Source organism: Scleropages formosus, chromosome 1, assembly GCF_900964775.1.
Source record: "Scleropages formosus chromosome 1, fSclFor1.1, whole genome shotgun sequence".
Classification (NCBI taxonomy): Eukaryota; Metazoa; Chordata; class Actinopteri; order Osteoglossiformes; family Osteoglossidae; genus Scleropages; species Scleropages formosus.
The window spans coordinates 9,122,618-9,146,345 of record NC_041806.1 but is presented as its reverse complement, the minus strand read 5'-3'; the positions used below and the strand labels follow the sequence as shown (position 1 = coordinate 9,146,345).

At 45.6% G+C, this 23,728-nt stretch overlaps 1 protein-coding gene across 1 annotated transcript; it reads left to right on the top strand.

Annotated features, from left to right (window-relative positions):
* The first annotated feature begins 1,733 nt into the window (after positions 1-1,733).
* On the top strand, positions 1,734-23,128 carry tfe3a (transcription factor binding to IGHM enhancer 3a). The gene is made up of 10 exons (XM_018752942.2): positions 1,734-2,211; positions 8,857-8,967; positions 12,730-12,967; positions 13,171-13,395; positions 15,025-15,114; positions 17,133-17,250; positions 17,517-17,573; positions 17,676-17,751; positions 17,847-17,994; positions 18,427-23,128. The coding sequence occupies exons 1-10, from the start codon at positions 2,027-2,029 to the stop codon at positions 18,946-18,948; spliced, it is 1,770 nt and encodes a 589-aa protein (XP_018608458.2). The 5' UTR covers positions 1,734-2,026; the 3' UTR covers positions 18,949-23,128.
* Positions 23,129-23,728: the final 600 nt, after the last annotated feature.

Here is a 23,728-nt window from a genome sequence, read left to right as displayed (position 1 = left end):
TCACTACGTCTCTGTAATTAGCAGTAAGTGCAACTTTTATGTTATCTCTGCTTTTGCCAAAGTACATTGAAACCATGATGGAATATTACCGGTACAGCTATCAGTGTTTTTTTGTTTGTTTGCTTGCTTTGGTTTTGTGTTTATTTTATTCTAAATTCTATCCAAGTTTTGACTTCCAGCTGTGTAGAAACTGGTAAATTGGATTTAATCATGTTTTTAATTAATTCGGTTTTTAGAACATACCGGTTCTAAAATGCAAGGGAATGTGGTTGTGACATCATGCTGAAACAAACAACAAACATGTAAATAACATTTGAATTATTAACTATATATGTAGAATCCTTACATTTATGCATTGTCATTCCATGCGTATTGAACTGTGTGCATCAAGAATACCCATATTTTGATGTTTACATTTTGTGTTCCATTTGTGTTTACAGGTCACTGAGTATCTGGGTAACCTCAGTACTCTCACAGCTCCAATCTGGCACAATTATGCTCATTTGGATTTACTTTGATTTACAAAATGTTCTATGGTTGAATTTCAAACTAATACTACGCATGAGTACTGCCGAAATACTAAGTCCTGTCAGCTTTAAAACAGTATTTCAGTTTTGCTAAATCATATGTGGCACAATTTTCTTCGTGAATCGAAACTGTATAGGATAATTGTAAACATTGAGTATTACTGTTATTATAATTGTTATAATTATTGTTATGACTATTAATTATATTAGTGGCAGGCCACTGGGTACCATTGTATGTTGATATCCCACTGAAATCTGTGCAAAACAATGAAAATGTTTATCAATTAAAAAGTAAACTTCAGACTCATTTCTAAAGCACCTTTATTTTCTTTTAAAAAAAAAATCTTTAAATATAGTCCTGTACACTTATTTAAGTGTTTCAACAGCCAGGTGTTCTGGCCTGTTAGGCACTAGTCAGTTATTAAATATCACTATTTAAACTTTGCTGTTGCGGTTCCATTCCAGAATTCCAGACAAAGGGATCCAAGTTATAATACATGAGTAGCGAGAACTGGTCGTGTTCCCAAAACGCATGTTCCGATCATACCATAACATCGGTCATACCATTTCCATCTCATTTAATAAATAACTGTCCAGATGTTTATACACAAGGAAGATCTTGTACAAAGAACTGTTCACCTCATGGGCATAAAGGAGGTGTTAACGCCCCACCGATGTTCGACAAACCTAATATTAGGGCACAGCCTCAGAGTACATGATTAATATAGTCTATTATAGTTGTGCCCAATACTGTATATGACACATTGTTACTCAAAGCTTAGGCCGTTTTGACAGACAGACTCAGTAGAGAAAATGTCATCTAGAAAATCCCTGGCCATCCGTAATTAGTACTCTTCGTTTTGTTAATATTTCAGCAGAGTTGCCATTGAAAGGGCTACAAGTAGAAATCTAGTAGTAGTTTGTATTGAAGTTTGTAATAATGGTCGCATTACGGGAAAAAGCTGCGACATTTCGTAACCCATCTGACGAAACGTTTGGTAACGTTAGATGAACTCTGTCCAAATATACGCCCCGCCCCGTGACTCTATTGGATGAGGAACACGTCACCATGGACCGTTCGCTCGCTTCATTGGGCTGCTTTCTTGTCGTCCTTTCCTCAGCCGATTCGTCCTTGAAGGGCTGCGTCACCGTGGGTTTCCCCTACTTCTCCAAATAGCGTGACATGGGCCGTCAGCCTATGCCAGGAGGCGATCTGATTGGCTGTCGCTTCCAGCAAGCCAGACGACGTTCGGCCGTGGTACTCGCTATTTGGTAGCAAGCGAGCACATATCACGACTGGTAGTGTTTATATGAACTAGGTCAGTATTTCTACGTAAAAGCGACAAGTGAGGTTATTAGCAAGCCAGCACTCGTATTCGCGATACTCCATTTTTGACACCTATAAGGATTTCTTTTGACTGAATAACAAGTGGCAGATTTACTTTTTGAAATAATCTGACATAGGAGACCGTAAACTTTACCCCCGAACGGTCTCAGAAATGTCCGCTGTTTCCTCCGCACAGAAAAAGGACGACAAGGGAATACTAGTGCTGTCGTCGACAGCAGACGTGCGCGAGCCCCGTCCTGACCAGGTGGCGTCACCTGGACAACGGGGTGCGCGCGAGCAGCCGCAGACGGTGTTCGTCATCGTGGACTCGACCGCGGACGCGGTGAACCTGCTCAGGTGTGTGTTTGCTCTCCAGTCTCCTCCTCGCACTGCACTGGCGCCGCGCGTGACGCAGTCGTGCAAAAAGAGCTCGCGCGGAGTGTTTCTCTTCCGCTGCTCTGGCCCATGATGTTTACACGAGTCTGGCGTTTGCTAGCTCAGCTGCTGCCTAAAGCGGAGCGACGAGCCAGCATGGCGTGATTTGAGGCAGTTTATACCAACTTGGTCTCCGCCAAGTGGCAGGGTGGCACGGCCGGTGTGCGTCAAATTTTTATTTATTTATTTTTTTTAAATTATTATTTTAATAACGGCGTCTTAAGGACGCTTGCCGGGTCACTTCCCGCCTCGGAGTCAGTGTGTGCGCGCGAGCCGGCCGCGGCGCGTTCCCGGGCCGCCGCCGCGTGTCCTTCCCGCGCGGCCGCGTACAGCGATGTGCGAACAGCGTAGTTAACTGCGACTGTCACTTCAGAAGCGTGACCTGAAGTGGTCGGAGCACTAATCTAAAAAGGACTGCTTCGTTTTTGCGTTTTTAAAAAAATTGCCCCGGGGTATATTTTAATCAATGCCACAGTTCCGCGATTTAACGAGAAATAAAACTGTAACATCAAAGCGTTTGCATTCATTGCTCCGTGACACCGTGTCACGTCTTTTAATTTGTGCCGCCGGTCTCAGCTCGCATTTGCTGCGGTGCATGATGGATCAGGATTATACTGGCTACATGATGATCTTGCCCATGTGTTACTGGAAAGATGGAAAAGCCGGTGCTTAAAAAAAGACAAATCAAATGTAACGAAAATGTTGACATAAAAGGATGTTCATGGTGTGTGATGAGAGAACTTGTGTGTAACGCATTCATTCATCCATCCATCCATCCAACCCACCATTCCCATCCCTGAGCGGCTGGGGAGAAACTAAGAAAGTGAGTGCGTGATGTGAAGAGTATTGATTGTGTTGGGGTGAAACCAAGTGTGCTTGAAGATGCACTTTCAGTTTCAGAGCTGGAGATCATGATTCTGGTTTTGTTAACCAGTGCTGTGCAGTAGTACGCTGAACTCCTTTGGTCTTTAGCAGGGTGTTCGAGTCAGGCTCACTAACTAGTCCAGGTCACGAAAACCCAGCAGTGTGTAGAGCACATGGACAGTCGCACTTCTTAATGAACCCTTAGTCCCATTTATTTATAACAAATACAGTACATAATTACTTATGATGCCGTTACAAAGGAATCCGTGAGCTCCAGGCATGTGTTTTCTTATTACTGACCCACCGAGCTGTCAATGTGAGAACTTTAAAAACAGAGACGCTTTTGTTTCCATTTCCAAGTCCTATTAAAAGAGTTACTCATCTAGTGTGGACGGCCAAGTTCGGGGTGACAGCGGGTGACTCATCCTGCATTCTGATGAATTTCTTACGGTAAAGTGCCTGTTTGCATCACCATTGTACGAGAGAATAGGATTTCCCTTCACGGTAGGTGGCACAAAGAAGGACGAGTAAACACAGAACAAAGGATGCACTGAAAATGAGAATCTCATCAACACGTTGTAATTATAATGCGCAAACCGAGAGCGTGAAGCGTGGTGTCGTTCGAACGTGCGTTTCCGGTATATTCACAACATTTGGAAACCATTAAGCCAGTAATAGCATTTGAGAAAATTGAAAATGTTTATAAATGAATAAATCAAAGTAATATTGGAGAGCTAGGGCAGTATTACACAGTAGGTAAAACCATCATGCGGATTGCCAGACGTTTGTGTTGGTGGGATTAAATGCCGGAGATGGATGGACTTCAAAACGAGCTGCGTGCTTTCGAAGGTTTGTAAGAACGTGCTGCTCTTGATGCAGCATTAAAGTAGAGCAGATGTTCTGCCATCAGATAAGTGCTTCTCGGTTCTGCCGTACCCGTTTTTGCCTCAAGCGATAAAATAAGAAAAGGCCTCCCAACTGTGAAATTCCCATGCAAAACCCTGCCCTTCGCAGAACTTTCGAACTTCAAGCACCGTTGAGTGGTCTTCGCTCGCAGTCATTGTGCTCTTTCAGTGTCACGCATTTCAATAATGGACGCACTATTTTAATAAGTGATAGTTGATGGCTATTTAATAATTCTGTTGTCGTGCAGCATGTAACGGTACGGTTTTAGAAAATCTTTGTGTTAGCGAACGATCTTGACGTATTTCTGCTCATTGCTGTGGTTGTAACCAACTGCGAACACCTTGAACGTTCACAGTAGGGCTTTGAGTTAAACAGAGGGTGGTAGAAAGGAAAGGGGGGGGGGCACCGAAACATCTGGCTGCATCTGCAGTTTAGACATTTGGTGGTTGTTGTGTAATGTTTTTTTTCCCCCCCTAGTTCTTCCATTAAAATGTATACGAGTCTGTTTTTACTCTGTGTCGCTGGACCTTGAATCTCTGAGGATATGACTCAGCATATCCACCCCCACGGCCCCACAGCTCTCTTCTGACTTCCTATGGAATTCTTGGCTGGAATTATTGTGGTTTTGCTGAATTCGAGTTTCTTGCCTTCACTTGAATAAACAAACATTGTAATCTCTTTTCTCCGCCCCTAGTGTGGTTTCGAAGTATTAAAACACTTCATCCATGACACATTTTAATGATTATGCATGTACCTTTTTTTTTTATTATTATTTTTAGAAGATTGAAGACTGTTATGATTTTCATCTGTATTCTGTTAACTCATTGAGTTCATAAGTCATCCCTTCTTTGTCTTCTCTGTTAATAATTTTATCCGTGTCTAACGTGCAGTAAATTGTTTACAGATCAGTTTTTTTTAAGGCTCATTCTACCAATGGACAAAAGTTCATCTACTTACCATGGTCACAGTGTAAACATGACGTCTTCAAAGAAGAAGTCATTGATGCTAAGAAATCCAAAAAAAAAATCGATTTCCTATTTTGCAGTGTTTATTTAATGACTCCATATTTTTTGAAATCTTTTATTTTGGATTTGGGGGGTCAGTGTTTAGTCTTTGTTACTGTTACGGTTTGGGGGTTTAGTTATTGCCTCTGAGTGTTTAGGGGTTATTTTGAGTTTGAATTATTAGTTTAAGGGTTTAAGAGCTCTAGATGGGCGAAGGACTGTAAGGAGTTCAGTGTAATGTATCTGCACTGAAAGTCACTGAATAAAGGTGTCAGATTTTACATAATCATCATTTTCTTTGCAGAAAAGAACCTGGTAAACAGATACATGTAAATGTTATAGTCACTGTTACTGTACGGATATGGGATTTTTGTTGGTCTTAGTGTAAGAGTTTAGGGTTATAGGATCGGTGTAGGAAACAGTTCTATGCGTATGTTTTTAAAGCCTTTTGCAATCCATACAATCCTGAAAAATATTTCAAAGCTTTTGTTTACTGTATATGTACATGTTCTTTGCTAGTTTTGTAAAGTATGTAATGTGGGTGACCACTGTTACCAAGTGTCTCTGTGGTCCATAGGTGTTAGGGTTGACATTCTATAATAATTCTATTGTTATTATAATAATAATGATGATGATGATGATGATGATAATACAAAAATGTGTGCTTTTTTGGTGCAGAAAGGGGGTCATCCTGTCATGTATGATAACTTTTACTTACTATGTATTTATTGTAGTTTCTTAGTTCTTTTGTGGTACTACAGAGAAAATGTGTTTACTTTTAGTAATGTTAGAAGCAAAAACATGCGGTATGAAACCCAACTTTCCCACAGAAGAGAAACCGGCAGCGAGCAGCTGAGCCATGTTTCCACGTCTCTGAGGTTTTTTTTTTTTTGCTCTGTGTTTGTGTGTGTGCTGAGCTGGTGGCACCACGCAGTGCCCCCAATTTACTTGTCGCTATTTTTAGCCAAACTCTCACTGTGTTTGGGGCTCCAAGCTTTGCCGCTTTAAAACACTCGGCTCCTCCGCAAAGCTCTGCAGGTTGAGAGAGGTGCATTTCAGTCGAAGCGCAGAGGACAATCTGCCGAGCGTGCGAGAGACGGGATGCACAACTGCTGCCCGTGCGCTATTACGGTTGCACTCGGTTTGCTTCCTCTTTCAACACGGCAAAGTGGGGATCGTGGCCGGGTTCTACATCGGCACCCGGCTTCCTTCTCCGTGGTGTGAAAGCCAAGCCGCCAGTGAGACGGTGCGACCGTGTGAATGTGGAACTGCAGTGTGTGCAGCCTGGTGGAACACTGGGTGCTCCCTGTAGTAGTACTGTGTGTGTGTGTGTGTGTGTGTGTGTGTGTGTGTGTGTTCACTTCAAAGCACACACTCCCAAAGACAAAAAAAATACAGTTTTAAACACAAGTTTAATGCATTTTACTAGCTTCCTGTACGCTTTAGTTCCAGTTTCTTAGACTAGAGATACTGTTGGATTTGCAGGTGTTTTGTGTGGTTGGGTGTCATGTTGTGTGTACCTGCTCACTATTCACTATGAAGACAAAGCATGTACTGTATTTACATTTATTCATTTAGCAGACGCTATATTTACTTTGTGGGGGCACGCTGGCACAGTGGGTTGGACCTCGTCCTGCTCTCCGGTAGTTCTAGGGTTCGAGTCCCGCTTGGGGTGCTTTGTGACGGACTGGTGTCCCGTCCTGGGTGTGTCCCCTCTCCCTCCAGCCTTACGCCCTGTGTTGCTGGGGTAGGCTCCAGCTCCTTGCAACCCCTTATGGGACAAGCGGTTCAGATGGTGTGTGTGTGTGTGTGTGTGTGTGTGTATATTTACTTTGTCTTGTAATTTTAGAAATGAACAGGCAGGTTTTATCCTTCCGTCTATGTGTGTGTGTGTGTGTGTGTGTGTGTGTGTGTGTGTGTGTGTGTATGTTTTGGTTTGGTTTTCATAGTGGTCGATGTAAAGTACCCCAGAAAGATAACTTAATGGGAACAAAAATCTCTGTTTTTTTAAACTAGCTTCCTTTCCTCCTCATGGTTTCGTATACACACATCGTTTATTCACGGGGGATTAAGTGCTCAAATGTTCGGTGACAATTTGTAACATTTCAAATCCAGCCACTTCCTGTATATTAAATATTTGCTCAGGCGGACTAGATTCTGTGGGTGAGCAGCATTGTTTACAGTTTTACACACGGTTATTACCTTTTTAAAGCCGTTACACCGAAGTCAAGGGGACGGTGCTTCGCACATCAGTGTAACAAGCCTTCAGGTCACATTTTCGTTCGTGGTGTGTTGAGCGGTGAATGTCGTCCCTGCGGGGAAGCCAAACTGCAGTGCGACTTAACCTCCTTACCAAGTTCTATTCTTTTTCTAATTTTTAATGTTGACTGTTGTTGTAATTCATCCATCCAATTTCAATAACTGCTGTGTCCTGATCAGGGTCGTGGTGATCTGGAGCCTATCTCGGAAACATTGCGAGCAAAGCTGAGGGGGGTACACCCTGGATGCGACACCTGTTCATCGCAGGGTGGCCACACACACACAGACACGCTCGCTCGCTACAGGCAGTTTAGAGGCACCAGTTCACCCAAACTTCATGTGTTTGGACTGTGGGTGGAAACCAGAGCACCCAGAGGAAATCCCCACAGACAGAGTGGGGATCAATCCCAGGTCCTTTCACACCACCCAGTTGCTATGAGGCAGCAGTGCTGTTTACTGCATCAATGCATCTTATTGTAATGCTTGTTTTTGATTATTGTAACTTACAGTACTTTTTACCGTAATGCGCGTTCATAGGCCCCTTTAAAGGCACTATTATTGTTATATGTTTATTATTACTGAGCAACAATTTAATTAATTGATAATTTTACTAGGTGTGAGTTGAATGTCCGAAGCGTGGTTGATTAAGCAGGATAAAAAAGTACATTGTAATGTCTGTTATTGGAGGTGGTTTTGATGGTAAAAGGGGAAGCAAGCGCGCTGTGCTCGCTTTCCCTCGGCCGCTTTCGTGTGCGCTTGGAGACGGCGACGAGACGAGGCCGCACGATGCTGTTTCAGCAGTAACCGTCCAACGTGCGCACGCAAGCACTGACACGCCTGTCGTGTTGAAAGCCTGCAAGTCAGGCGCTCTGTTGTCAGGACACGTTCGGCAGCTACTCCCATTCTTGTTTTTGTTCTGTTTTGCTAGCGTGAGTGTGTTTTTCCACAGCTGGGATCAAGCTGTACTTTCCTGCAGCGACTGTGGGGAAGAAGCGATGGCCTGAGAACTTTGAATGAATCAAGTAGTGTGAGATTAACAGAAAATTTCTAGTGACGCTGTCAGACTGACTGAGCAGTTTCTGGTCTTTGCCCCTTTATTTTTAAAGTAAGGGTAAGAAGTCAATTGTTGTTGAAGAAAACACGATACAGCTGTCGTTTACATTTATTAATTTAGCTTATGCTTTTCTCTGAAGTGACTTAGTGTTAAACAGTTATTTACCCATTTATACAACCAGGTGAAGATTTTTTATTTTTTTTTATTTTTTTTTACTGGTGCAATTCAGAGTAAGTACCTTGCTCAAGGGTACTACAGCTAGAGGTGGTATTCGAACCTGCGACCTTTGGTTTCAAAAGCAGCAGCTCTAACCACTACGCTACCAGCTAGCGATACGGCTTGTATAGGTCACTCATCCGTGCTGTGAGAAGGCAGCCATGTGATGCCCACAGTTCATTTTATTGCTCTGCGCTGAATGAAATGCAGTGATTTGCTCCTCTTCGGATCTCTCATTCTATTGCGTTCTCCATCTCTCACCAGCGTGGAGCCTGTTCTGCCCGAGTCGGGTATAGTTGCCGATATTGACGTGGAGAACATCCTCTCTGACACGGACACGTTCTACCAACTCAAGAGCCAGCCCATCACCCTCAGGTGAGCCCGGGTCCAATCGCACACATCCACATTTTGGAAGGTACGCACCTGCATCTCTACATGTTTGTTGTGCTTCATTTCTAGTACTGTATGTTGTGTCCTGCAGCTGAGCCTTGGTTGCAGGTGTACCCTCTTTCAGCTCAGTTGCTGCGTGAAATTAATCTGCTCGTTGAAGTAACGTACCGCACCAGTCCGAAGCTCCGAGTTAACTAGTTAGAGCAGGAAATGAGCCGTCTCCCCCACTCTTCTGTTCTCACAGATGTAGGGCACTCGGGTTGTTTTGATTTCACTTTTCTCTTCACTTTGTCTCATGCAGGTGCGCTGACTCCTCGATGGGACCGGAAATGCGTTCATAGCTCGATTTTGTAATTGCAAAGAAACAAATTTAGTTACAATCAACAAAAGCCTCATAATACAGATGTCTCTCCATTCATTCCTGGGTCTCTCGTGTAAAAGCTGACGATAAAGCTATAATAAATGGTTAAAAATACTGTGACGGTTCTGTCCGTTCCTCCATCAAAAGTAGCTGCTCCTCCAGTGCCGGGTTGCAGTGGTCCAGCGTCTATCCTGGAGGTGTAGGCAGTGTGTCGAGGTACACTTTAGATGGAATGCCAGTCCAGTCCTGCTGATTGTGAGTGTTTTACTCTTAAGAGCTGAGTGCAGACACACAGGATGCTTTTGCTCTGCAGCACAAAGCATTTTCAGAGGATAAAATGGAAAAGAAAATGGAACGAAAAATAAACCAGTTGGGAAATATTTGTATCTTTCAGATGGCTTTCTTTTGTCATGCAAAAAGCCAGAATGTAGCCCAGGTTGTCCAGGTCTACTCAGGCTTACGACTGGTACGCTACATTTATACACAAGTTTTATTGTAAAGGACATCATGCATGTGTTTAAATACAGTGCTGTTCAGGTCTGTGGGTCTTACTGGCTAAAGGCTCCATGATTTGGCATCACACTGTTATAGTTGGTCAAGTACGCAATGCGCTCGTAGCGTTTTTCTCAGTAAAAATAACGTGCATCACGTAATGTACGTCGCTTCGGAGAAAAGCATCTCCTAAGCGGATAAGTGTCGGTGTAGTCGTGTTGACCCCGATGGATTCGGACGCCGCGACAAAATAGGACACGTTAGGGGAAGAGGAAGGACTGTGACATTTCCCTGTTACGCAGACTGCTAGGTTCCCGTCTTCTGTTTGTCGTGCGTCTCCTGTACGTCGCGAACGCGGCTTTCACGCGAAACGTACCTGTGAACCGGGGAGTTTTTCAGCCGGAAAAAGCAGAACCTCTCACATTTTTGCAGATATTTTTTGTTGTTTTTTTTTTGGGGTCATTGCTTACCAACCACATGTTCAGTAAAAAAAGAAGTGTGATTCATTTATTACCCCAACATGCACTGCTGACCATAGATGGTCGCACCGCCGGCTCTGCTGCACATCCATCACATGGTAAATTTCCACATTTCTTGAATGCGTGTGGAGAGCTCCGGTGCTCTGTCAGTTCTGCGGCGGGCTGCGCTGCGTGTTTCTGTGCCGAGCGCTGCCGGCGGATGGAACGCGGCTCTGCGGCGCAGGGCCCTCCCCGCCGTGACTCAGCACACTCCCACGTCTCGCTGGCTCCCATCACGCAACTCATCGGCGTTACACCGACGCCCTCCCTGCCCCTTCGCGGCAACACGTCGCATGCACGCGCCGCTGCAACAGTGGACATTTTGTTTCCCGTTCACTTTTGTTAAGTAGATTAAGTAGGTTTCAAGTAGAGTTTAATTTAATAATGCCGGCTGCGAGGGAAAATGGATATAATGAGACTGTGAGGCGATGGCTGTTGAAACAAGTTAAGCCGTCGGCTCAGTTGTAACAATAAGTGCCATTATCGAAAGGTTACCCCTAATTGTTGTAACTCAACCAGCAAAATACATTTGATCTCAAAGGAATGAGTTCCACAATTATGCCAGCTTGCCTTGCCGGTGTAATTAATGCAGTACGATGTGGAAGTAATTAATATTATGGTTTTTGGGGCAGTTGGTTTTACCTGGGCGCGTGATGGTCCCCTGCTCGGACGTTTCCGTCATTTTGCCCCGGGAGACTGATCTTCGGGCGCTTTTCCCTCCGGCTGCGAGATCCTCGACAGCACAACCCCCACTCCCCCAGACCACCTGCACACCCATCACCTGAAATAGTTGATTTCCCGCACATATAAAAGAAAATCTGCGCTAGTTACTCGAACTAAGCAAGTAACAATACACTGAAAACGATTAATTTATTACTGCTTCTGTGGCTAGTGTAGCTAGTGTCTCTAGTCTAGTCCCCTGTGTCTGTCTGTCTGTATTTATGCCCCCCAAATGCATGGTATGTTCCACGGAGTTCCAAAGAGAAACGGAATTTCGTTCTCCCGTATGCGTAACTCGCATACGGGAAGAATGACAGTAAAGTTGACTTTGACTTTTTAAAGCATCTATGAATGAGTGACCCATTGTGAGTAGTGTATCTAGCAGTGTAAGTCACCTTGGTGAATAAGGTGTGTGGGCTCATAACACTACATAGTATCCATTGGAAGTCGCTTTGAAGAAAAGCATCTAAGTAAAAAAAAGTGTAAACGTAAAGCAAATCTGGGGCCGTCTCCACGGATTTTGGTGGGAGGTGAAAATCAAAGGCGAGGAGGGGCCGACCGGGTTGAGGGTGGTCAGTTGGATTCTCCAGGACTTATTGAGAGCTGTGCTGGAGATTTGAATGAGACGTGGGCCGCTGGGAAGGAGGGAATGAGCTGCGTGGCCATAGTGCCCTGCAGCCGCTTGAATTGCACTGCAGACCCACAGTGCTGCTCTGGGCCTCCCGCAGGGAGCCGACGGTACCGGGGGTCTTGTCCATCCGCAAAGGGGACGTCATAGTGGGTGTGTTTGACAGGCTCCGGTTGAGGCAGTCGCTCCGTCTTCCAAGGGAAGAAAAGCAGAGATGTGGCGAGCGTGCGCAAAAAAGAGAGAGTAAAGAGAAGGGAGTGGTTTCACAAATGGTGTTTGTATAATAATGAAACCTTTCGAGAGAGAAGCAGCCAGCCTAGTCGTACAGTGGATTGCACATATTTTCTGGAAATTATGTAATTAACAGCAGGATTACGATATCCTTTTGGCTGAGAGCAGTGATTTCAGTGATGTTTTAGTTACAGTGGACTGCGATGATTTACAGTAATGAATGTGTCTTTTCTGAAATGAAAAAAAGGATAACGTTTATGTGAACTGTTTTGAAGTTTGCTTTCTTCCCAGGACCGAGGAATGGTCTACCGTAGGAAAAGTGCCAGTTCTGCTTGTTTCGAAAGTGAACGTCGTTGAAAGGAGTTCAGCGTGGGTTCAAAGTGTAGCTCATTATTAGAAGTGATCCCTTTTGCCCCAGCCATGTCAGACATTTGAAATGTGTGTGAGTCGTGATGAGTGGAGGAATCCTGCGCGGTACCACAGAGAAAGCAGTAAACACTGCATTGGACACTGATGGGAACGTACCTTTTGGTTGTGTGATTTTTTTTTTTTTTTTTTTTTTTTTTTTTTTTTTTTTTTAAATATCATACACTGGGTACAGCATGGCTTGGTTTTATGAGCCTTAAACAGCATTTCTTTCTAGAAAAAGCAAATATACATAAAGTATACAAATGTCAGTGATTTCAGTACCTCTTTGGATAGCAAGCATTTGTCTTTGTTTTGCTAAATAAATATTATTAAAGTTATCAGGCACGTAATATTGGCCCCATCTGAGTGCTGGTTCCTCTCTCCCGCAGCCCTTCCGTGACCCCTGCCACCCCGTTCGCCCTGTCTGCCCCAGCCATGACGTCACGTGTGCTGCTGCGGCAGCAGCTGATGCGGGAGCAGGCCCGGGACCAGGAGAGGCGTGAGGCTCAGCAGCAGGCTTCTACGGCTCAGCTGCGGCCAACTGACTCCTCTCCTGCCATCTCCGTGTCCGTACCTCCTTCCGCTGTCCGTCCAGCTGCAGCGCAGGTGCCGGTGGAGGTGCTAAGGGTAAGGATGTCACACAGGCTTTGTCTGCTCTCCAGTTTTGTCCTGTTCAATAAAACCCTTTGTATGTTTGCCACTGTTTTTGTAAGCCATTTCTGCATTTAAGTATCCCTTCTCCAACGGTTGTGGGAAGCGTTGAACGCTGCCACTCTTAAACCCATTTAGCAGCAGTAGATATACTTCTCTGTCGTTCTGTTGTCCTGTAGGTGCAGAGCCATCTCGAGAATCCCACGAAGTACCACATCCAGCAGGCGCAAAGGCAACAGGTGAAGCAGTACCTCTCTACGACCCACGGGACAAAGGTGGCCAATCAGACGCTCGGGGTCACCCCTTCGCCGCAGTCTGCATCAGCCCCAGAACTGGCTCCTGCGGCCGGCAGCACCCCCAGCAGCCCCATGGCTCTGCTCAACCTGGGCTCCAACAAAGAGGAAGTACGTAACCTGCGGTGCTTCTCATTGCGTGCATTTCGCAGTGAAGCTACGTTGCGCTTCACGGCCACGCTCCTACTTACAAACATGCTTTGAAATATCCCGAACGACTAGAGATGTGTAACTTTACCGCAGACAAACAAATACCTAGTTATAGCGTATAAGGTGGTGTTACAAATGTGCCATCTAGAATGGGTACAAATAAGCTGTCTACTGTGCACGAATGTGTTCCGAGTCACTAGCGATCAAGTTTTTCTTGATAGTTTGCACACGACTCGTATCTAGGTTGAAAAGTCTCCGGATCAACCGTAAGTATTTAAAAGCAAAATATACAAGCGTTGAGTGATCACATCACATAACATTATTTCAGTTGAAAGATGATAAATATTCAGTATGGAAGGCTCGTCAGACCTGGGTTTACTGGTTCCTTATCGGGGCTCGCTGTGGAGACGGTTCTTATCTGTCACTGTCAGTCTGAGCTTTGGTGCCAGTTTGTGCTACCAGATTCCACACCAGCAGGATAAGGACACCACCACCCGTAGTTCATACACAAGCCAAAACTGGTAAAAACTATGGCATAGCGAGTAGCGCTGCCGTCTTACGGCGCCTGGGTGGTGCGAGAGGACGTGCGTTCGATCCCCACTCGGTCTGTGTGGAGTTTCCATGTTCTCCCCATGTCTGTGTGGGTTTCCTCCGGGTGCTCTGGTTTCCTCCCACAGTCCAAAGACATGCTGGTCAGGTTCACCCATAGTGTGTGAGCGACAGAGAGAGTGTGTTCCACTGATGTATGGATGAGTGACCCATTGTAAGTAGTGTATCTAGCAGTGTAAAGTTACCTTGGTGAATAAGGTGTGTGGGCTGATAGCACTACACTATAAATGAATGTAAATAAAGGCTTAACAAGATGCCTCAGTGTTTCGTTTGGGTGTCCATAATCAAATTAGAGTAAGATAGGATAGGTATGTTGTTAATTTGTGCAAAAAAACTCACACAGCATCTTATGATGACATGACATTTATCGACAAGATGCTCCGTTATACCTACGAAAAGAATAAATAGGAAATAACAAAATCGACACATACTATTACGTTACACTAGAAGCACTTCCCTGCTTCACCGCGTTGAGGAGCTAACAGGCCCTGGGTTGGTAAGAAGGACCCCCCAAAAGTTCTTCTTTGTACGCCATAACCGAATAATCCAGCGGCCAACAAAGCTCATGGTGATCGCTTCATGGAGGTTAGTCTTAAGTGTATTAACTGTACATACGGCAAATGAAATCATTGCTTAGATGATCAAGGGTCGGATAGAAAGCCTTGAAGCTGAACATAATAATATTGCACTTAGTGTCTGCAGCAGCAGCAGCAAAAGCCACTTCTTTTGTAGAAAATTGCTGAGATGAGTTGCCTGAGACCATCTTGTAGTTTCTGCTTGTTAGGGTGGATATAGCAGGTTGTGTTTACTGAGCTGCTTGTCTGTCTGTGTTACCATCGGTATTAATGGATTGTGTATAAATATTAGCCCTATAGTACTACTCTTCTGCAACATTGTCTTTTCAGCTACCCTCAACCGAAATACGGAAGGCCGCCTTTGTTTCTTTGTCCGATTGTGATCATCTTTTTTCCAACCTTACAGATTGATGTCATTGATGATATCATCAGCATGGAATCAAGTTTCAATGATGACATCATGACTTTTATTGACTCGGGCCTACAGCCCAGCACGGTATGTAACATGAGAGCGTTCATATGTGGTTGCACCAAGTTTACCTGAATCTTCCCCAGTCTATGATAGATGTGCTTCCTAATTCAGCTGCACTTGAATTTCTGAAATATATGCTGTACTTTTAGCTCGTTGTATAGAGATTTTCAGATTTCAGTTGTTTCCCTTTTTTGCGCTTTAAATGTCGTTTACTGTCCCATATTTTTACCAAAATATCTGCCCCTCTTCAGCGTCAGGTTGTGCCATGAGTTGTCATCCAAACTAAGAGCGAATTTTTCTGGAAATTGGTGAACTTTTATGAAAATATCTGCTGTAGTGTGGTTGTGAGCTGTTTTTTCACTTGCTGTAAGGTGTACGCTTACTGGTGATGACATTTTTGGCAGGATACCGATTTGTCCAGGAACATTCAGCTGTTGCATATTTTCACTCCTTTCACACATGAGAAAGAATACATCTTTGATTGCCGTCAAACCCAAATAACTGGTTGCTCTCTTGCCGGGGTGGTTGTGGGAAGCATGTTGGAGGAATGCCTGCTAGACTTGTTGCTTAATTGTGGTTTTGTATGAAACGGCTAAATGGGAGGAAAGGCGGGGCTATGGGTGGGAGGAGCGGGACTTCTGGGTGTGGATGGGGTGTGTGTTCGGAGCCTGCGCTCTGACCTGGGGCAGACACGAGTCCAGCTGAGCAGTGGAAATCCAGCTCGAGCTGTTACACGTGCCTGAAATTGGCCGGATCTGTGGGGTTTGGGTGGAGAGAGACCGCAGGGGGTCCTCGCCGCATGCGAAACGCTGATAGCAAACTGGATGGGGGGTTTTTTTTTTTTTTTTTTTTTTTTTGGTTGTCTTCACAAGGCATTTCCCCATTTTTCAACTGTCTCCAGTCCAGTGAAAGAGAAAGAGGAAGGCGAACTTACTGCTGTTGAGCAAAAGATGAGGATTTTGTTTGTGCAGCAGGATCATGAACAGAAAAAAAGTAACGTCAAGGTAAATGTTGGAGGAGCTGAGCTGTACAGCTGTTCAAGGATTCTTATTTGTACCTTTGCAATAATGGCGACGTGTCAGTGCTGATCGTATATTACTGTACGTTTATTATCCTTTGAATGCGTTTCCCTTTGGTTTAAAGAGCGTCTTCCATTAAAGTTTTGTGTGCTTTGTATGTCCGGACTTCACGACATGTGGTGATAAGAGTGGAACATGTGCTACAAATGCGGAGTAAAGCGGAGCGCAGTGGGACTGCTGGGGAAAGGGGAACGAGATTAGAGGAAATGCTGCGTATTTCGTTGTCTCGTAGGCTCTGAACGTTTTGATTGAAACGGTGGATTTCCTGCCGTCGGGGTGGATTTTCCAGCCCCGGCGCTGTACTCGGCCTCTGTAACATCGGCGGGGAGCCGGGGGATGTGGTGTGAAGCGACTGAGAGCGGGTCTTCTCTCGCGTCTCGCCATCGGCGTTCCTGCAAGGGACTGTTGTGCGTTCGCGGCGCGGCTGCTGCTGGCGTTCTGCTGCTCTGAGGCTGACACGCAGTCACTTCTTTATGTTGATGCTGCTTCTGTATTTTTGACTCGCGTTGAGCGAGCCGACTTGTTTCCGTGGGTAGGCTGTCTTAGGGCAGAGGTCGGCGTTTCACAAGAAGGTTTATGAACGTGACCCGTAACAGTGGAATGATTTTTGTCGGCAAGAACACGTCCATGCCGGACTCGCGCGACTTTTTCTCTTGACGGAGGGACGTGCAGACCTTGGTTTATTGATGGTGCCTCAATGGTATCTGTACGCAGGCGTATGCCTTCGCTGTTCTGACATTTAACTAATCCCTGTCGGATTAGTTAACCCTGCAGTTTGAGAGAAAATTCAAATTTCGGTCCAGATTTTTCGTATTTGATCTGACTTTATCGATTGTAGGCGGAAAAGAGTTTGTGACTGCAGAGGGGCGGCCGCCGCGTTCGTGCAGCATGCGTGGAGAAGCCTGTCCTTGTCTGCGACGGGGCCATCGTTAAGTAGATGTGGCTGTGTCTTGTTCTTCCCAGCTGCCGGTGTCGGGTAACGTTCTGGATGTGTACAGCACCACGGGGATGGCGGCTCCCTCCGTCACCGTCAGCAGCTCCTGCCCAGCGGACCTGACCAACGTCAAGAAGGAGCTGACTGGTGCGAGCAGCTCCGTGGGGTGCCTCCTCACCTGGATTCTGCCTTCTTCACTCTTTTCCCTCATTTCTGTTCAGTCTGTCTGCACCGTCAGTCTCTCCTACATCTGCATTTAGATTTGCCTTCACTCTCCATGACAGCTGTTTCCTAACCTCAGCTGCATATGGAAAATGTTTTAATACAGAGTTCTGGATCTGGGACAGACATCACAAAAATATAAAAGGCTTCTTCCACCTGTGTTTTATAGCATTGTGTTGATCCTGTTGCAGAGTCAGAAGCCAAGGCACTGATGAAGGAGCGACAGAAGAAGGACAACCACAACCTGAGTGAGTTACACGGTGACATATGAGTGTGTGTCTGAACGTCAGTTTCTGAGCTGGGGTAATGCCTGCGTCGTGCTCCAGTTGACCGATTTTTCTTCCGTGCAGTCGAGAGGAGGAGGAGGTTTAACATCAATGACCGCATCAAGGAGCTAGGAGAGCTCATTCCGAAGTCCAGTGACCCGTAAGTGTGTTTGCGTGTGTCTGGCACTGTGTCTTGCTGCCAAAAGGCCTCCCGCTTGACTCTGCAGTCTCCATTCGTCTGTGCTGTGAACACAGGGAGATGCGTTGGAACAAGGGCACCATCCTGAAGGCATCGGTGGACTACATTCGCAAGTTGCAGAAGGAGCAGCAGAAGGCCAAGGAGATGGAGATGCGCCAGAAGAAGCTGGAACATGCCAATCGCAGTCTGCTGCTCCGTGTCCAGGTCAGACAAACGGACTCCAGAGCGCATTGTCTTCCCGGGTTTCCTTGACCGTTTCCCACTGCCTGCACATTTGGGTTAATCTCCCATGGAGCATTTTGTCTTTCTTCTGCTTCTTAGTAGAGGCCCCTGTGCCGTCTTCACTCATACCACTCTTAAATTTGTCCCTGAGCGGTGTGACTTGCTATCAGACATGCCTCCCAGAAAAGAAACCAGCACCATATACAGTCATTTACTTGTTTGATCATTTCACAGGATTTCAGAATTGAAAATGCAGTGTTGGATTGAAGGTGTTTGTCCGTTACATAAATAAGCTATATTGGCAGTCAAAACGACGACGATACTTGTGATTTCTGTCAGCAGTGTGTAAAGTATACAGTGTGTATGCCAAATATTTGACTTGTCTGCTGAGAATCTCCCGGGGTATACCTGCAGGAACTGGAGACGCAGGCTCGGCTCCATGGCCTCTGCACCGCTGCCTCCACCACGTCAGCCCCTGAGTCAGATCGCCTCTCGCAGCAGCAGCAGCAGCAGCAGCAGCAGCAGCAGCAGCAGCAGCATCAGTTGGCTGGCCAGTCCCTCGGGTCAGGTTCTTCTGATGTCCTCGCCCACAGCCTGCTCAACATGGCTGGGCCAGGGATAGGAGGAGGCCCGGTTTCTGTTCACGCCACCTCCCCTTCGTTCCTGTCTCTGGCCACTTCCGCTTCCCCAGTGGGTGTGCCCATAAGCAGCCCTCTTGACCTGGGTTCTTTGACCTTTGCTGAGCTGGACAACCCCACCTCTAATACTTTTGACCCCTCCTTGATGTCAGACATGGGTCTGGGGGATATCCTAATGGATGACGGGTGTGCCCTTTCCCCCGTAGGGGGCGCTGACCCCCTTCTGTCCTCCGTGTCCCCTGGTGCCTCCAAGGCCAGCAGCCGCCGGAGCAGCGTCAGCATGGAAGAGGATTTGTGACAAGGGTATGGCCTCCAGGTTCTAGACTGACAGGACAGACTCCAGCAAGGAGCCACAACAAGCCTTCTGCTTTCCAGCTCTGTGAATAGGGTTAGCTCAAATCCCGGAGAGCGAGGAACGCCCCCTTGCACCATCCCTCACCACCCCTCATCAGGGTCGTGCCCGGTGGCCAGCTTCCCTGCTCTGTATTGAAGGAGATGTCAGTCTCCCAAGTCCAGCAGAAAAGAATTGGCTGTGAAGGCAGCTAACCTCAACCAAAGGCTTTTATCGTGGAAAAAGTTGCAGCAATAAAAATGAGAGCTGAACCTGGTGTGAAATGCAGAAATTGTTGTGGCTCCTGTGGACTTCTACCAATATTTTAGCTACCAGGAGCAACAAGAAATATCCAGCTGTATTATACACGAGCAGATGTGTGTTTTAGATGCGTATCTACACTTCATGTTTGTTTCTTGGTTTGTACTTTAGAAAGTGTTTCCTGTTGGGATATAGTGAAAAGCACTGTAACTCTGGGGGAAGAGAACTTTTCAAGTATTCGTGTTTTCCCTTTGTTTCAGTGAAACAAAGACATACGAAAGAAGGTATGTGATTCAGTTGCCAGAAACTTTAGTGTTTTTTTTTTTTTTTTTTTTTTTATTACCGACTTTAGATTTTTCATGGAAGTATATTTGTGCGTTAATGTCAAATCTCATCTACAGGATTATAGCTTGTTGACTTGCAAAAGGGATACCGGGTTTTTAACAGTAGGGTTTTCAGCCTAGCACTGTATGGCCTCGGAAAGCAGTTGCCATCCTGCTCTGATGTCCTTGGGACAAAAAAAAATACACGCAAGATATGGACTAAACAGTTCTGTTCATTATTGGGTTTTAGGGAAGACCAGCTGCCTGCGGTCAATATGTAGCGCTGACCTTTTAACAAAATTGTCCTGTCGCAGTCTGCTGTCCTCTGTGACGGATATGTTGAGACTGACTTGTGTGTCTAGTGAATGTACAGATGTAATGTACAGGCATGAGCGCTCCTATGACAGCGACATGACAGACACGTTTGTGCTAAACTGACAGTGACTGACAGTTTGAGGAAAACGCGATGGGGGTGGAGGGAGTTGAGATCAGACATGCTGCCAACCAGACCCCTTGGGCTCTTTCGACTGTCGTACCTGCCGCTTACCTCTAGCTGCTGAGTTCCAGGCAAACTAATGTCTTGACTCCCAGTAACTGCTTCACTCCAGGGAGATAGTAATGGTTAGCGCTGCTGCTCACCCGCACGCCGACATCAAACTGACGGTTCGCAGAACCCACCGGAAACGCACCCGCTTAACTATCGGGTCCCTTTTTATGATACCCAAGAAATACGCGAGTAAAACGTCTCCAAGGAATTACTTGATTTAGTAATAAATCGCTCGTCATCTTCACTGTGTTCATTTTTCCCCAAAACAAAATATGCATTTAATTGTGCAAGACCATAAGCAATAAGCAAAATGTCCACTCACTGTGAGAGAGCAGTGATTTTTTTTTTTTTTTTTTTTTTTCTTCCCCTTTTTCTTTCCCCTCTCCCCTGCACCCAAACTGCAAGGGTGTAAAGAACTTGTTCATGATGGTGTGATTTGTGAAGGGTTACCCTTCACAATATGCAGACCTGAAACCTATACAAAACTGACTTTTTTTTTCTTTTTGCAGATCATGTTAATTATCATTGTACATGTTTACAGCATAAAAAGACAGTAGTAATTGGGCTCACTGTGGAATATCTGCTCTGTGTGCATGTGTGCAAACACCCGTTGACGATGGACACGACCGTCTAGCTCCGTCCCTTCTGCCTGCGGTGCAAAGGACGGTCTTCCCCTCGTGCTGCTTCGGAGGACAACCCCTCCGAATTGACTTTGGGGTTTCCGCCTGTCTTTGACTGGATTTGCAGATGTGGAGGCATTCACACCTTGTCTGCACGCCTGGCGTTTCTGTCCGTTCCGGTTCCCCCGGTCACGCGGGAGCCGTAGCCGCGTCTCGTTTAAAGCGAGCGGCAGGAGAGCAGCAACGTACAATTGCACCCCAGAAAAGAATGGAATAGATGGATCCGTCTCCTTCAGAACAACTGACCACCCTTGTTCTTACGGTCCAAACGTTACTTCGTTCCGTGGACCTCGCTTCTTCGGCGGATATACCCGTCTCCGCAGCGGAAACTGTTCCGGCGCTAGTTGCTCGTCAACTTCTGTTCCATTATAACGTGTTATGTGTAAAATATTTACGTGCGCACACCTCCTGGTGGCTGGTGTCACTCTTTGTAAGTTCTTCCATCCAGTAAACATCCCGCAGTGGGTGTTGTACGTGGACGCGAAGCGTAGTTGCTCTTGCTCGCATCACAACTCCAGCATCCGAGCTCTTACTGCAGGGAAAATTATTACGCTTCTCTCCGAATTCAGTGCCATCCCGTCTCATGTAGCAGAACTAAGAAAGAGGGACGTGTCCCGGTTTTTACACACTGTGGTTTTTCTTTTATTTCACTTCTCGTCACTTCTGCATTTGACATTTTCAAAGAGTTATACAGGTTTCTTGCATTTCTGTGTTACAGCTTATAAGTCTTAACCGGTTCATATATTTTGACACTTACGCATGAAGCCATCTTCAACCGTACTGCTAGGGCACAAAGGTAAAATACTATGTAAAAAGATGTTTTATAAAAATATACAAAGTGATTTATCCATATGCAATGCATTTGCATCTGTGTGTATGTATATATGTATGTAATATATACATCCGCACACACCTGTATGTATGGCGTTCGGAAAGAAATATTCCTACACGTGGTATATTTTAAAGAGAGTATGTATACTTGTCTAGTATGTAATAGTAAAATACATAATAGATTTTCTTGTAATGCTTCTGAAATGAGATATTTGCTGTTCTTGTATAACTTTTTTTACGATTGTCTTAGTTCTTCTGACTTGTTGTATATTTGACTGTCGGTCAGGTGCAGCGTATGTTGACAGCCCCTGTGAGGGAACTCCTAGCAAGTGGGAAGTGTGTGTACTGATCAGGGAAGAGCGCCTTGACTCTCTCTGTGCGTGTGTGTGTGTGCGTGCGCGCTCCTAGTCGACGTGCCGTCAGTAGTCAACTGCCACTGCGATGTCATTGCCTGTTGTGTGAAAGATTGTCACGGGGACCACGTGTTTCGTACGCTTCGTGAACTAGGGATTCGGAAAATGGTCACGGCTGTCGGTTTATTCAAAGAAGTTCTTTGACATCTAACATCTGACATCTAGAGCAGATGATGTTCCCTTTTTCCACTTTTGAGCGTAGAGACAACGCGGTAAACGGAACCGTGCCTGGACAGCCAATGTGCGACTAACGGGCGTGCTCGCCCTACGCCCCTTCCCTCAATTAAGCCACTGCACGTAAAGAGATGGTGTCGTGCAGCGTGACCGTTTCCCTGAAATCGTGTTCCTCGAAGCTTTCTCGCGCCGGAAGCGGTTCCCTGGCCAGACGTTAGCGACCGTGCGCGGCGGCGAGCTCCCCGGTGCCGTGTGGCGTAAGTCGGGTCGTGACCGCGTCGCCCTGTCCCGTCCCGTTCCCTCGAGAGTGGGCCAAATATCTGTACCGCGGTACTGGTTCGGGCATCTTTCGCCATCTGAGTGGCAGCTTCTTCCATCTTATTTTTGTCCAGCAACAACGCGGAAAAGGCGATGTGCGTGTGTGTGTGTGTGTGTGTGTGTGTGTGTGTTCTGTATAACATTTGTGTTTAGGCACAAGCTTTGACAAATGAGTGCTTTTAATCCGCAGCACGTCTTGTAAGATGCAGCAATCATTGAGCCTTATTTCTGTTTCGTGTCCGATGTAACGTTCTCCGATTATGTCATTTTTTTTCTGCATAATCCGGTGTGGCAGACTTGCTCACGGATTGTGCAAGAAGCCTATTTCCGTCGATGAAATACACATCCGATGCAGTCCATGTATACGCGAGGGAATAGAAAGGCAACGGGTAATAATGATTTCCGGTGCCGAATTTTGCAATTGAAATCTGTACTGTAAAAAGTCCAGTCACCAGTCTTGGATTAAAGGGATTTCTGATGCAGTTTTTATATTATTCTTCCCTTCCGCTGTGCTGTTTTACGTCGCGTCGGGCCCCTTTTTCCATGACCCGTGATTCCCTTTTCTGATCACACAACCATAGAAAATCTTGTTTACTTAAGTCATACATTTTTTTTATGTCAAACATTTATGTAAAAAATAATAAAATTGTACAAAAATAATACATGTGTCAGATTTGTTTGCATGGGAGAAAATGTTGATGACTGGAAAACATTTTAAGAGACAGATGAGGTAAAAATATATATATATATATATATATATATATATATATATATATATATATAAGTGACATGAAATACTTAACGTACTTTTGCACGTTTTGATCTGTTTTGATATTTTTTCTTCCAGCTGTCACTAGAATTTTGTGATTTACTATTACTTCAGTATCAGGGTAACAAAAGGTCCGTAAGGGCCTTGTCCATTTATGCCTGCAATATTTTCAGTGATATGAGCACAAGATTATTTCATGACTTATAATCATGCACTTCCATAACTTTTACACACACACACACACACACACACACACACACACACACACGTGCTTTCTGAACCGCTTGTCGGAGGGAACCGGAGCCTAACCCAGCAACTCGGGCCATAAGGCTAGAGGGGGAGGGGACACACCCAGGACAGGACGCCAGTCCATCGCAAGGCACCCCAAGCGGGACTCGAACCCACTGGAGAGCAGGACCCAGTCCAACCCA

Bases quoted from the DNA above. Each gene is read 5' to 3' on its own strand.
- tfe3a (XM_018752942.2), top strand. From the start codon at position 2,027: ATGTCCGCTGTTTCCTCCGCACAGAAAAAGGACGACAAGGGAATACTA. The intron at 15,115-17,132 runs GTATGTAACATG...TGTTCTTCCCAG, and splicing joins CGGGCCTACAGCCCAGCACG to CTGCCGGTGTCGGGTAACGT. The intron at 17,251-17,516 runs GTGCGAGCAGCT...ATCCTGTTGCAG, and splicing joins CGTCAAGAAGGAGCTGACTG to AGTCAGAAGCCAAGGCACTG.